Source organism: Physella acuta, unplaced genomic scaffold (assembly GCF_028476545.2).
Source record: "Physella acuta isolate Inbredline_101_S28 unplaced genomic scaffold, ASM2847654v3 ptg000943l, whole genome shotgun sequence".
Taxonomy (NCBI): domain Eukaryota; kingdom Metazoa; phylum Mollusca; class Gastropoda; family Physidae; genus Physella; species Physella acuta.
In genome coordinates, this window is record NW_026732460.1 from 45,778 (window position 1) to 60,345 (window position 14,568).

Below are 14,568 nucleotides of genomic sequence, written 5' to 3' on the forward strand. Positions count from 1 at the left end.
CTGGCTTAGGCTCACTGTTATATTTGTTTTAAACAGGAGATTCGCTCTTTGGTCAATCAGAAAATAACTGAACCATCATACACTTTTTACAAATACTAACTAAACAACAAATATAAATTAACTTTTTAAATATATTCTTCTTCTTTGTCATAATTCTTAATTGCAATGTTGGACAGAATATCCTCCAACATAATTAAATACTAAGTGCCAACATGTTATGCACCACATGGCCATTGACTTAGATTTCAGCTTGCTTTTCTTTCTAGGTTTGTTTCCATAACCTCTGGCCATCAAATAAGGCAGCAGTTGTTTGATATGTTGTTGTTGTCCCCAGCTATTGAGGCTCATCTGCCTGGGGATTTGAACTTGGAACTTTTTGGTTTAGCATCCAAAAGCTTTACCTGCCCGATCAAGCCAACCCCTCTTAAACAAATAATGATCACTTAATATAAAACAGGTTTTTTCCCTGTCTATGTATTAACTGTTTACTAAGGATATGAGCCCAATATAAAACAAGCTTTGTCCCTGTCTATGTATTAATGACATGAACATATTTCTCAGTGGTAACTGTTTACTGAGGATATGAGCCCAACATAAAATAAGATTTGTCCCTGTCTATGTATTAATGACATGAACATATCTCTCAATGGTAACTGTTTACTGAGGATATGAGCCCAACATAAAACAATATTTGTCCCTGTCTATGTATTAATGACATGAATATATCTCTCAGTGGTAACTGTTTACTGAGGATATGAGCCCAACATAAAACAATATTTGTCCCTGTCTATGTATTAATGACATGAATATATCTCTCAGTGGTAACTGTTTACTGAGGATATGAGCCCAACACAAAATAAGATTTGTCCCTATGTATTAATGACATGAATATATCTCTCAGTGGTAACTGTTTACTGAGGATCCGTGCCCGCCAAGAGTGTAATGGTACTGGTCAGTGTGTGGCTAATGCTGAGTGTGCCACCCTGACCTCTGGAATGTTCTGTAAGTGTGATGCTGGGTACTACAATGACTCAGAGGGACAGTGTGCAGGAAGTAAGTCTATTTCTTCTGTATCTGCTCTGTTAAATTTTATGTTCTCTGTATCTGTGGCCAGATTGGCTTGTGTTCTTTGTTAAAAATGTAATGTTCTCTCTGTCAGATTGGCTTGTGTCCTTTGTTAAAAATGTTATGTTCTCTGTGCCTGTGGCCAGATTGGCTTGTGTTCTTTGTTATAAATGTAATGTTCTCTCAGCTTTTTGCCAGATTGGCTTGTCTATACTTTTAAAAATGCCATAATTTTCTAACTAATTGATCAAACATTGTCTATTAAAAACTGAAAAAAAAGCATATCAGTTCTGTAACATGTAGAATGGACACACAGGACCCTTAATCATAAATTATATTTAAATTTTATTTCAACAAACGTGTCAACCACAGTGACTCTTAATAGTAGCTTAAATAGTTATGTCTAACTTTTTGTAATGAATTGCAAAATGTTAAAAATTTTACTCAAAATATTTTTTATTCAACAACCTTAAACACATAATAAATTTAAGAATGCTTTAAGCAGATGTTATAAAATACTTGTTTATATAAATACAATGAATACCTAAAAAAAATTCTGATAAAAATACATTTTTTTGTTATATTGTACTGATCTAGCGCTAACACAGGCAGTGTACTAAATGTGTGACTTGTATGTTTGATCCAGTCATCAAGCCCAACCAAGCATGTACAGGCAAAGGTCAGTGTGTGGCCAATGCCGAGTGTTCCCACGATGTCTATGGCTCCTGTATCTGTGACCCCAGGTACTATGTGGAGGACAGGAAGAAATGTACACTCAAGAAACCTCCTCTCACAGTCTGTGTCGAGTCTGCTGAGGTAAACTGTTACCATGTGTGTGGTGGTTGTGTGTGTTCAGATTTACTCACAGTCTGTGTCGAGTCTGCTGAGGTAAACTTGTAATGTGGGTGGTGGTGTGTGTGTTCAGATTTACTCACAGTCTGTGTCGAGTCTGCTGAGGTAAACTTGTAACATGTGTGTGGTGGTGTGTGTACAGATTTCCTCACAGTCTGTGTGGAGTCTGCTGAGGTAAACTTGTAATGTGTGTGGTGGTGTGTGTACAGATTTCCTCACAGTCTGTGTGGAGTCTGCTGAGGTAAACTTGTAATGTGTGTGGTGGTTATGTGTGTTCAGATTTCCTCACAGTCTGTGTGGAGTCTGCTGAGGTAAACTTGTAATGTGTGTGGTGGTGTGTGTACAGATTTCCTCACAGTCTGTGTGGAGTCTGCTGAGGTAAACTTGTAATGTGTGTGGTGGTGTGTGTACAGATTTCCTCACAGTCTGTGTGGAGTCTGCTGAGGTAAACTTGTAATGTGTGTGGTGGTGTGTGTACAGATTTCCTCACAGTCTGTGTGGAGTCTGCTGAGGTAAACTTGTAATGTGTGTGGTGGTGTGTGTACAGATTTCCTCACAGTCTGTGTGGAGTCTGCTGAGGTAAACTTGTAATGTGTGTGGTGGTGTGTGTACAGATTTCCTCACAGTCTGTGTGGAGTCTGCTGAGGTAAACTTGTAATGTGTGTGGTGGTGTGTGTACAGATTTCCTCACAGTCTGTGTGGAGTCTGCTGAGGTAAACTTGTAATGTGTGTGGTGGTTATGTGTGTACAGATTTCCTCACAGTCTGTGTGGAGTCTGCTGAGGTAAACTTGTAATGTGTGTGGTGGTGTGTGTACAGATTTCCTCACAGTCTGTGTGGAGTCTGCTGAGGTAAACTTGTAATGTGTGTGGTGGTTATGTGTGTTCAGATTTACTCACAGTCTGTGTGGAGTCTGCTGAGGTAAACTTGTAATGTGTGTGGTGGTTATGTGTGTACAGATTTCCTCACAGTCTGTGTGGAGTCTGCTGAGGTAAACTTGTAATGTGTGTGGTGGTTATGTGTGTACAGATTTCCTCACAGTCTGTGTGGAGTCTGCTGAGGTAAACTTGTAATGTGTGTGGTGGTGTGTGTACAGATTTCCTCACAGTCTGTGTGGAGTCTGCTGAGGTAAACTTGTAATGTGTGTGGTGGTTATGTGTGTACAGATTTCCTCACAGTCTGTGTGGAGTCTGCTGAGGTAAACTTGTAATGTGTGTGGTGGTGTGTGTACAGATTTCCTCACAGTCTGTGTGGAGTCTGCTGAGGTAAACTTGTAATGTGTGTGGTGGTTATGTGTGTACAGATTTCCTCACAGTCTGTGTGGAGTCTGCTGAGGTAAACTTGTAATGTGTGTGGTGGTGTGTGTACAGATTTCCTCACAGTCTGTGTGGAGTCTGCTGAGGTAAACTTGTAATGTGTGTGGTGGTGTGTGTACAGATTTCCTCAGTCTGTGTGGAGTCTGCTGAGGTAAACTTGTAATGTGTGTGGTGGTTATGTGTGTACAGATTTCCTCACAGTCTGTGTGGAGTCTGCTGAGGTAAACTTGTAATGTGTGTGGTGGTGTGTGTACAGATTTCCTCACAGTCTGTGTGGAGTCTGCTGAGGTAAACTTGTAATGTGTGTGGTGGTGTGTGTACAGATTTCCTCACAGTCTGTGTGGAGTCTGCTGAGGTAAACTTGTAATGTGTGTGGTGGTGTGTGTACAGATTTCCTCACATTCTGTGTGGAGTCTGCTGAGGTAAACTTGTAATGTGTGTGGTGGTTATGTGTGTACAGATTTCCTCACAGTCTGTGTGGAGTCTGCTGAGGTAAACTGCTAACATGTGTGTGGTGGTGTGTGTACAGATTTACTCACAGTCTGTGTGAAGTCTGCTGAGGTAAACTTGTTACATGTGTGTGGTGGTTATGTGTGTACGGATTTCCTCACAGTCTGTGTGGAGTCTGCTGAGGTAAACTTGTTACATGTGTGTGGTGGTTATGTGTGTACGGATTTCCTCACAGTCTGTGTGGAGTCTGCTGAGGTAAACTGCTAACATGTGTGTGGTGGTGTGTGTACAGATTTACTCACAGTCTGTGTGAAGTCTGCTGAGGTAAACTTGTAACATGTGTGTGTGGTGGTTGTGTGTGTACAGATTTACTCACAGTCTGTGTAAAGTCTGCTGAGGTAAACTTGTAACGTGGGTGTGGTGGTTGTGTGTGTTCAGATTTCCTCACAGTCTGTGTGGAATCTGCTGAGGTAAACTGCTAACATGTGTGTGGTGGTTGTGTGTGTTCAGATTTCCTCACAGTCTGTGTGGAATCTGCTGAGTTAAACTGCTAACATGTGTGTGGTGGTTGTGTGTGTTCAGATTTCCTCACAGTCTGTGTGGAATCTGCTGAGGTAAACTGGTAACATGTGTGTGGTGGTGTGTGTACAGATTTCCTCGCAGTCTGTGTGGAATCTGCTGAGGTAAACTGGTAACATGTGTGTGGTGGTTGTGTGTTCAGATTTAGGTATATAAGATTAGACCTGTGTATCAGTTTATGTTTCATCTGTTTGAAATGATCCTGTTCATAGCTAGTCAATATAGTTTAGACCACTACCCTGTTTATTGACAATGTAAAAGCACTCCTTTTTCAGTTTCTTATGTAACCCATTTGTAAATTTCTTGTGTAAAAAGATAATGTTGCGAAAAATGATATTAGCAGTATTTACAATGTAACTGAATGTATATACTGCAGTTTAACATGTATAAAAAGAGCAAACTTGATAACAGATATAATGAGTTTTTTGCAACATTATTTTAATCCATTTTTTAGCAACTGTTAGACTAAATTTAAAAACCTATTTAAAAATGTCTTTCTTTCATGTAAGTTTTTTTTTATACTACTTACTTCTTTATATTTGTACATGTGCTCTGATCAGTGCACTATCACCACAAATGCATGTAACATTCCCCTCATGATTATTTCCCCTACATTACTGTCATGTCATTGCCTCTATAACCCTCTCCTCTTATTGAAACCTCTATAACCCTCCCCTCTCCCTGCCACAGTGTGTCTGGAACGCCAGCTGTCTAACAGCACAGTGCACCTGTGACCCAGGTTTTTTCCCTACAGAGAAAGACTGCCAGCCCTTGCTAGATGTGGGCACACCCTGCACTGCAGCAGGCCAGTGTAAGAATCTGTAAGTCAACAAGTGTAGAACAGTTGTAGTTTTTTTACTGCTAACTTCACCATACCACAGTGGGAGGTGTGGGCTTGACATTTGTGTCAGACTTACTGGCTTGTTTGTGGATGGGATAGGGTCAAATTCTACAGAGACGTTATCAAAAGCACAAAACATCGTACATCAACAAACATGTTATCAACAAAACAGCTCAATTTTGGTGTAGATCTATGGTTAGAACAATGATTGAAGCTATAATATGAGGTTAAATATAGCCTACTAATATAAAATGATGAGATAATGTTATACAGCTAACACACCATTATTGTCATTATAAAAGTTTGACACATTAAATAAAAGTGATTTTGTAATGCTTTTTACCCTTAACTATTTAAAAAATCTTAAATAATAAAAAAATGTGATCTTATTAATTGAACATCACATTGTACAAAAATAATTCACCCTATTAGCTTAATTAAAAATTTAAGTAATTATTGTAAAGATGACATTTTTGATGAGCAATAAATGTACAGTTTGACAACCATGTACCTGTGATCTCCCTCCAGATCTGAATGCTCTACTACCAAAGGTGGGACATGCACCTGTGTGAATGGCTACTACAGGGATGACATTTTCTGTCTTAAAAAAGTGGAAGAGGGCCAGCTGTGTAACGAAACAAAACAGTGTGTGGACTTTTCTGTTTGTCAGCCTGCCAGAGCTTCCTCAGACTTCCACTGCTCCTGTATTGTGGGATATTATCCTTCGGATGGCCACTGTTATCCACAAATTGATGCAGGGAATCCGTGTAACAGGTCGATCCAGTGCACTACCAATGCTGCGTGTGCTAGCCGCTGTGAGTTTTTGATTGTTTAAATTAATTTGTCATTATTAAGGACACTATTCGATATTACTGCTGGGTGTATTTATGGTTGTCTTAGAGACAGGCCAGGGAACTGACCATTTGGTCTTGTACTTTAACCCTTAACCACACCTTCCAGTAATCTTCCTGTGTCTGCTTTTTTCATTCTAGCTCTGAATCTTATCATTCATTGTTTTTAACTTAGTACTTTTACTGAAGAAAATGTTATGTGCAATTCTTCACTTAACAATTTTTGTAATCTTAATTTTATTTTGATCTTATGATTTATGTATTCTTAACTATATACGCAATTTTAGGTAACACTTCAAAACTTGAAGATCCAATTAATTAGAAGCCTTAAAAAAATACCTATTTAAGAGGTAAAATATTATTTAATGACACTGATATGTGAACCAATTGAGTGACTGCCTACATCTCCCTGTAGTTGGTGGTCCAGATTTTTAAAAAAATGTTTTTATTTAATGACACTGATATGTGAATCAATTGACTTACATGAATGTCTACATCCCCTTGTAGTTGGTGGTCCAGATTTTTAAAAATGTTATTATTTAATTACACTGCCATGTAAATCAATTGACTTACATGAGTGTCTACATCCCCCTGTAGTTGGTGGTCCAGATTTTTAAAAAAATGTTTTTATTTAATGACACTGATATGTGAATCAATTGACTTACATGAATGTCTACATCCCCTTGTAGTTGGTGGTCCAGATTTTTAAAAATGTTATTATTTAATTACACTGCCATGTAAATCAATTGACTTACATGAGTGTCTACATCCCCCTGTAGTTGGTGGTCCAGATTTTTAAAAAAATGTTTTTATTTAATGACACTGATATGTGAATCAATTGACTTACATGAATGTCTACATCCCCTTGTAGTTGGTGGTCCAGATTTTTAAAAATGTTATTATTTAATTACACTGCCATGTAAATCAATTGACTTACATGAGTGTCTACATCCCCCTGTAGTTGGTGGCCCAGATTTTTAAAAATGTTATTATTTAATGACACTGATATGTGAATCAATTGACTAAATGAATGTCTACATCACCCTGTAGTTGGTGGTCCAGATTAAAAAAAAGGTTATTATTTAATGACACTGATATGTGAACCAATTGAGTAACTGATTGTCTACATCCCCCTGTAGTTGGTGGCCCAGATTTTTAAAAATGTTATTATTTAATGACACTGATATGTGAATCAATTGACTTACATGAGTGTCTACATTCCCCTGTAGTTGGTGGCCCAGATTTTTATAAAAATGTTATTCTTTAATGACACTGATATGTGAATCAATTGAGTAACTGATTGTCTACATCTCCCTGTAGTTGGTGGTCCAGATTTAAAAAAATGTTATTATTTAATGACACTGCCATGTAAATCAATTGACTTACATGAGTGTCTACATCCCCCTGTAGTTGGTGGCCCAGATTTAAAAAAAAATGTTATTATTTAATGACACTGATATGTGAATCAATTGACTTAATTAATGTCTACATCCCCCTGTAGTTGGTGGCCCAGATTTTAAAAAAATGTTATTATTTAATGACACTGATATGTGAACAAATTGAGTAATTGATTGTCTACATCACCCTGTAGTTGGTGGCCCAGATTTTTAAAAAATGTTATTATTTAATGACACTGATATGTGAACAAATTGAGTAATTGATTGTCTACATCCCCCTGTAGTTGGTGGCCCAGATTTTAAAAAATGTTATTATTTAATGACACGGATATGTGAATCAATTGACTAAATGAATGTCTACATCACCCTGTAGTTGGTGGCCCAGATTTAAAAAAAATGTTATTATTTAATGACACTGATATGTGAATCAATTGACTAAATAAATGTCTACATCCCCCTGTAGTTGGTGGCCCAGATTTTTAAAAATGTTATTATTTAATGACACTGATATGTGAATCAATTGAGTAACTGATTGTCTACTTCACCCTGTAGTTGGTGGCCCAGACATCTGTGTCTGTGGTGTGGACTACTACCAGTCCAATGGCAAGTGTAAGGCCTTGATTGCTGCTGACCTGCCCTGTAAGACCAACGCCATGTGTACCCACAATTCCACTTGCACACCTGACATTCCAGAGAGCTTGTGCAGGTAGTTTTGCTTTAGTCCATCATCTCTTCCACAGGTCTAGAACTAAACAGTAACAATAGTGGTTTGAAGTAGTTATGTGCTTCTTAAACAAAAATTGTCCATGTGCTTCACATGATGTCCAGAAGTAGAGGGTACACTTTTGTAGAGTTTATAATCAGGCGATAATGTGGTCTTTAGCTATGATCATCTTGAGACCTTCAGTCTAGCAGCCAAACGGAGTGTTGAGTACGGATCTTGGTTCGGACAGATTTTGGTTCGGACAGAACTCTAAAAGATGTCCCTGAGTCCACCCAGCTCTGATGGGTACCTGACTTACATTGGGGAAAGTAATAGCCGCTGGGCATAGATCACTAGGTCTAAAGAGGAATCTTTAGTTTACTGTCTTAAAACTCCCGTGGACAATGCTCATGGGTACATGTGATGGGGTAATGTGGTTGGGCTAACTGTTTAAAATCTTTAATACATTTTACATTTTGTGACTCCAAAACCATGTAAATTAGCATTAAAATATGCTGTTGATACAATTTAATTGTGTACACAAATATTCCATGATTTTAATCAAAATGTGTATTATGAATGATTAAACGTCAACATTTACAAAATAATCCCTCAGATGTAACCCAAACTTCTACAAAGAGCGTGGTCTGTGTCGGCCTGAAATCCCAGCAGGTTTTGAGTGTAATAAAACAGAGCAGTGCACAAGTTTCTCTGTCTGTGTCCTCAATAGCACCAGTGGACAGAAGGAGTGTAGTTGTAATGAGCCCTACTACAATGAAGATGGAAAGTGTTTGAAAGTGAGTTGTTTTTCTCTTTAGATGACTTTTTGTTTCTGAAGGAAGAATTCATCATCTTTTCATGTTCTTGACCATGACACATGGGGGTAGATGAAGGAGAGTTCATCTTCATTGACCTCGGCATACAAGGGTGTAATGTGGTTAGCACTGGGCCATGCCGCCTTAGTTTCCCTGTCTCCCTAATGTGAGTCAGGTACCCATCAGAGCTGGGTGGACTCAAGGACATCCTACATACTCCAGTGGTGAGATCTACTTTTTGACCACGAATCCCACACTAAAGAGTTGGTCACCACTATAGGACTGGCAAATATTGTATAGAATTAGCAAATAACAATTTTCTGTGATACCAAGGTCTTGTACCAATTCAGGAATCCATGGAGAAGCATGGATTGGTTTTACAAAAGTCAGCCTTTTAAGAAGAACTTGGCTCAATAAACTTGAATGGATTTAGCCTAATAGTAAGAAAAATGTAGTTGTAACTAACTAGATAATCATCTTTACAAGACACTCCCCCCTAGTAAGATGTACCTTTAGAGCAGGGGTCTCCAAACTTTTCAGTCTGAGGGCCGCATTAACAATCAAATTTCAGTTCGGGGGCCAGTTTGTTCCAGGCATGTCGTGACTTTCTGAGCAAGTTCCTCTGCAAACTGCAACAAACGTTTTTTTCAGTGGACAAAAAGATCTCCGCGGGCCGGATGAGAGGACCTCGCGGGCCGTAGTTTGGAGACCCTGCTTTAGAGCATGGGAATAGACTAGTGGGAGGAAATAGTTGAGGCCCTATGCTCCACATGGAGTAAAGAGGGCTAAGTAAGTCAAGATCCTACTTAGATTCTGTGTCATGAACTGTAAAATGTCTTTCAGGACCTGACAGTTGGCACCATGTGTGACGCCACGTACAAGTGTACGTCACACGCCACCTGCAGCTTCAACGGGTTCATCCTGACCTGTACGTGTGACCCCGGGTACTTTGAGAAAGGTGGCATGTGTGAGAGGAGGAAAAATGTCACCAACCCCTGCACAGCACCTGGCCAGTGTATAGAGGGGGCAGAGTGCAAGCTCGTTGGTCTCAGGTAGGTCAAGGTCAAGGTCATCCTGACCTGTACGTGTGACCCCGGGTACTTTGAGAAAGGTGGGATGTGTGAGAGGAGGAAAAATGTCACCAACCCCTGCACAGCACCTGGCCAGTGTATAGAGAGGGCAGAGTGCAAGCTCATTGGTCTCAGGTAGGTCAATGTCAAGGTCACAGTAGTGGTCAGCATATAGTCACTGTAGTGGTCATCATATAGGTCACTGTAATGGTCAGCTTATAGGTCACAGTAGTGGTCAGCTTATAGGTCACAGTAGTGGTCAGTGTTAAGGTCACTGTAGTGGTCAGCTTATAGGTCACAGTAGTGGTCAGCTTATAGGTCACAGTAGTGGTCAGTGTTAAGGTCACTGTAGTGGTCAGCTTATAGGTCACAGTAGTGGTCAGCTTATAGGTCACAGTAGTGGTCAGTGTTAAGGTCACTGTAGTGGTCAGCTTATAGGTCACAGTAGTGGTCAGCTTATAGGTCACAGTAGTGGTCAGTGTTAAGGTCACTGTAGTGGTCAGTGTATAGGTCACAGTAGTGGTCAGTGTATAGAGGGGGCAGAGTGCAAGCTCATTGGTCTCAGGTAGGTCAATGTCAAGGTCACAGTAGTGGTCAGCATATAGTCACTGTAGTGTCATCATATAGGTCACTGTAATGGTCAGCTTATAGGTCACAGTAGTGGTCAGCTTATAGGTCACAGTAGTGGTCAGCATATAGTCACTGTAGTAGTCAGCTTATAGGTCACAGTAGTGGTCAGCTTATAGGTCACAGTAGTGGTCAGCATATAGTCACTGTAGTGGTCAGCTTATAGGTCACAGTAGTGGTCAGCATATAGTCACTGTAGTGGTCAGCTTATAGGTCACTGTAGTGGTCAGCTTATAGGTCACAGTAGTGGTCAGCATATAGTCACTGTAGTGGTCAGCTTATAGGTCACAGTAGTGGTCAGCATATAGTCACTGTAGTGGTCAGCTTATAGGTCACTGTAGTGGTCAGCTTATAGGTCACAGTAGTGGTCAGCATATAGTCACTGTAGTGGTCAGCTTATAGGTCACTGTAGTGGTCAGCTTATAGGTCACAGTAGTGGTCAGCATATAGTCACTGTAGTGGTCAGCATATAGGTCACAGTAGTGGTCAGCATATAGTCACTGTAGTGGTCAGCATATAGGTCACAGTAGTGGTCAGCATATAGTCACTGTAGTGGTCAGTATATAGATCACTGTCATAGTAGTATATAGATAAAGTCATGGTGAGTGAAATAGACTGCAGAAATCATTGTAAGTTTGTGGGCCCCAATCAGGTCACTGAGGTGATTGGTGTTAGTTTGTTGGTCTTAAGTAGTCCTTGAATGTGTCAAATTAATTACAGTAATTTCGAAATACTAAAAAATATATATGTATTTAATAAAAACGCATCTTCCTTTACAAAACCAAATGGTTAAAAAACATATCATGTTACAGTTAGTCCACTTGAGTACCAATCCTGTCTTTCTTTAAATAGTGTATGACTCATGTTAAAACTCACATAGATAAATTAGGTCATGTTATATATATTAGTAAACAATGTCAAATCATGAAAAAAAGAAATAAGTTGGCCACTTTCTCTTCTCTCACTAGCTGTACTAAACCATTCTCCTAGTAAATTTTATTTTACCATTTAAAATAGTTATCAAATCTAATAGCACATGTATAGGCCTGACAGCTATATATACTTAGGGTCATCCACAAACCACATCATACTCCTAGAAATGGGGGGGGGGTGCAAATTTGTGATGATGTGTAACAAGGGGAAAGGGGGGGGGTGTCAAAAAGTCTGATAACACACATTTGGATTTTTGAAAATAATGCTAGAAACAGAATTGTAACTGTTATTTAGCACTTTTAAAAGACTGTTTTTTTTGTAAATTGTTAAAGTAATAGAAATTGATTTATATACTCATTGTTGACCAAGATAATTCAAGATTTTAGAAAGAAAGCAATATTTCAAAAACAGTTTGAGGCTGTTTGTATGTTGAGGTGCAATGTCACTGGGAAGTTTAGGGGGGCGGGGGTCTGGCTGTTTGTAACAGTATGTGACGATGTGGAGTTGAAAAGGTAAAAATGAAAAGTCTGACAGCATTAATGAATGACGCCATAACATAACCTGTTTGATCCCCCACCAGAGCTGAGTGCCAGTGTCTCCCAGACTAACATAACCTGTTTGATCCCCCCCCACCACCAGAGCTGAGTGCCAGTGTCTCCCAGACTAACATAACCTGTTTGATCCCCCACCAGAGCTGAGTGCCAGTGTCTCCCAGACTAACATAACCTGTTTGACCCCCCACCAGAACTGAGTGCCAGTGTCTCCCAGACTAACATAACCTGTTTGATCCCCCACCAGAGCTGAGTGCCAGTGTCTCCCAGACTAACATAACCTGTTTGATCCCCCCCCCCCACCAGAGCTGAGTGCCAGTGTCTCCCAGACTAACATAACCTGTTTGATCCCCCACCAGAGCTGAGTGCCAGTGTCTCCCAGACTAACATAACCTGTTTGATCCCCCCCCCCCCCCACCAGAGCTGAGTGCCAGTGTCTCCCAGACTAACATAACCTGTTTGATCCCCCCCCCCCCACCAGAGCTGAGTGCCAGTGTCTCCCAGACTAACATAACCTGTTTGATCCCCCCACCAGAGCTGAGTGCCAGTGTCTCCCAGACTAACATAACCTGTTTGATCCCCCACCAGAATGCCAGTGTCTCCCAGACTAACATAACCTGTTTGATCCCCCCCCCCCCCCCCCCACCAGAGCTGAGTGCCAGTGTCTCCCAGACTAACATAACCTGTTTGATCCCCCCACCAGAGCTGAGTGCCAGTGTCTCCCAGACTAACATAACCTGTTTGATCCCCCACCAGAATGCCAGTGTCTCCCAGACTAACATAACCTGTTTGATCCCCCCCCCCCCCCCACCAGAGCTGAGTGCCAGTGTCTCCCAGACTAACATAACCTGTTTGATCCCCCCCCCCCCACCAGAACTGAGTGCCAGTGTCTCCCAGACTAACATAACCTGTTTGATCCCCCACCAGAGCTGAGTGCCAGTGTCTCCCAGACTAACATAACCTGTTTGATCCCCCACCAGAGCTGAGTGCCAGTGTCTCCCAGACTAACATAACCTGTTTGATCCCCCCCCCCCACCAGAACTGAGTGCCAGTGTCTCCCAGACTAACATAACCTGTTTGATCCCCCACCAGAGCTGAGTGCCAGTGTCTCCCAGACTAACATAACCTGTTTGATCCCCCCCCCCCCCCCACCAGAGCTGAGTGCCAGTGTCTCCCAGACTAACATAACCTGTTTGATCCCCCCCCCCCCACCAGAACTGAGTGCCAGTGTCTCCCAGACTAACATAACCTGTTTGATCCCCCACCAGAGCTGAGTGCCAGTGTCTCCCAGACTAACATAACCTGTTTGATCCCCCACCAGAGCTGAGTGCCAGTGTCTCCCAGACTAACATAACCTGTTTGATCCCCCACCAGAGCTGAGTGCCAGTGTCTCCCAGACTAACATAACCTGTTTGATCCCCCACCAGAGCTGAGTGCCAGTGTCTCCCAGACTAACATAACCTGTTTGATCCCCCCACCAGAGCTGAGTGCCAGTGTCTCCCAGACTAACATAACCTGTTTGATCCCCCCACCAGAGCTGAGTGCCAGTGTCTCCCAGACTAACATAACCTGTTTGATCCCCCACCAGAGCTGAGTGCCAGTGTCTCCCAGACTAACATAACCTGTTTGATCCCCCACCAGAGCTGAGTGCCAGTGTCTCCCAGACTAACATAACCTGTTTGATCCCCCCACCAGAGCTGAGTGCCAGTGTCTCCCAGACTAACATAACCTGTTTGATCCCCCACCAGAGCTGAGTGCCAGTGTCTCCCAGACTAACATAACCTGTTTGATCCCCCACCAGAGCTGAGTGCCAGTGTCTCCCAGACTAACATAACCTGTTTGATCCCCCACCAGAGCTGAGTGCCAGTGTCTCCCAGACTAACATAACCTGTTTGATCCCCCACCAGAGCTGAGTGCCAGTGTCTCCCAGACTAACATAACCTGTTTGATCCCCCCCCCCCACCAGAGCTGAGTGCCAGTGTCTCCCAGACTAACATAACCTGTTTGATCCCCCACCAGAGCTGAGTGCCAGTGTCTCCCAGACTAACATAACCTGTTTGATCCCCCACCAGAGCTGAGTGCCAGTGTCTCCCAGACTAACATAACCTGTTTGATCCCCCACCAGAGCTGAGTGCCAGTGTCTCCCAGACTAACATAACCTGTTTGATCCCCCACCAGAGCTGAGTGCCAGTGTCTCCCAGACTACTTCCAGCAGGATCTGACCTGTGTCAAGAGGATCCCCCCCAGTGAGCTGTGCTCCGGCCTGGGCCAGTGTGTGAAGAATGCTGAGTGTAAGACAGAGAACAGCACTGGAGTCTGTACATGCAACACAGGATTCTACCAAGTGGGCGAGGCTTGCTCTAAGCTGATTGATGCGGGGGAGGAGTGCCATGTAAGTCAACTTTTGTTTTATGGTTCAGACATCTGTGTGGTCATTGGTCTGTCTGTATTTGTACAGTATGTGAAGTGTGGACCTGAAAACTCTTCTGGGTATCCTTTGATTTTTATGGGCTCCAGAG

General features: G+C 41.8%; 1 protein-coding gene across 1 annotated transcript in view; it reads left to right on the forward strand.

The window, feature by feature from the left end:
* The window catches only part of LOC131953732 (uncharacterized), a 73,764-nt gene that overhangs the window by 43,916 nt on the left and 15,280 nt on the right, over positions 1-14,568 (forward strand). Inside the window, exons 35-42 of the mRNA XM_059317065.1 lie at positions 902-1,053; positions 1,712-1,881; positions 4,952-5,082; positions 5,631-5,917; positions 7,903-8,056; positions 8,670-8,850; positions 9,712-9,920; positions 14,228-14,441. Of these exons, the coding sequence (XP_059173048.1) occupies positions 902-1,053; positions 1,712-1,881; positions 4,952-5,082; positions 5,631-5,917; positions 7,903-8,056; positions 8,670-8,850; positions 9,712-9,920; positions 14,228-14,441 (1,498 nt within the window). The remainder of the gene's footprint in view (positions 1-901; positions 1,054-1,711; positions 1,882-4,951; positions 5,083-5,630; positions 5,918-7,902; positions 8,057-8,669; positions 8,851-9,711; positions 9,921-14,227; positions 14,442-14,568) is intronic.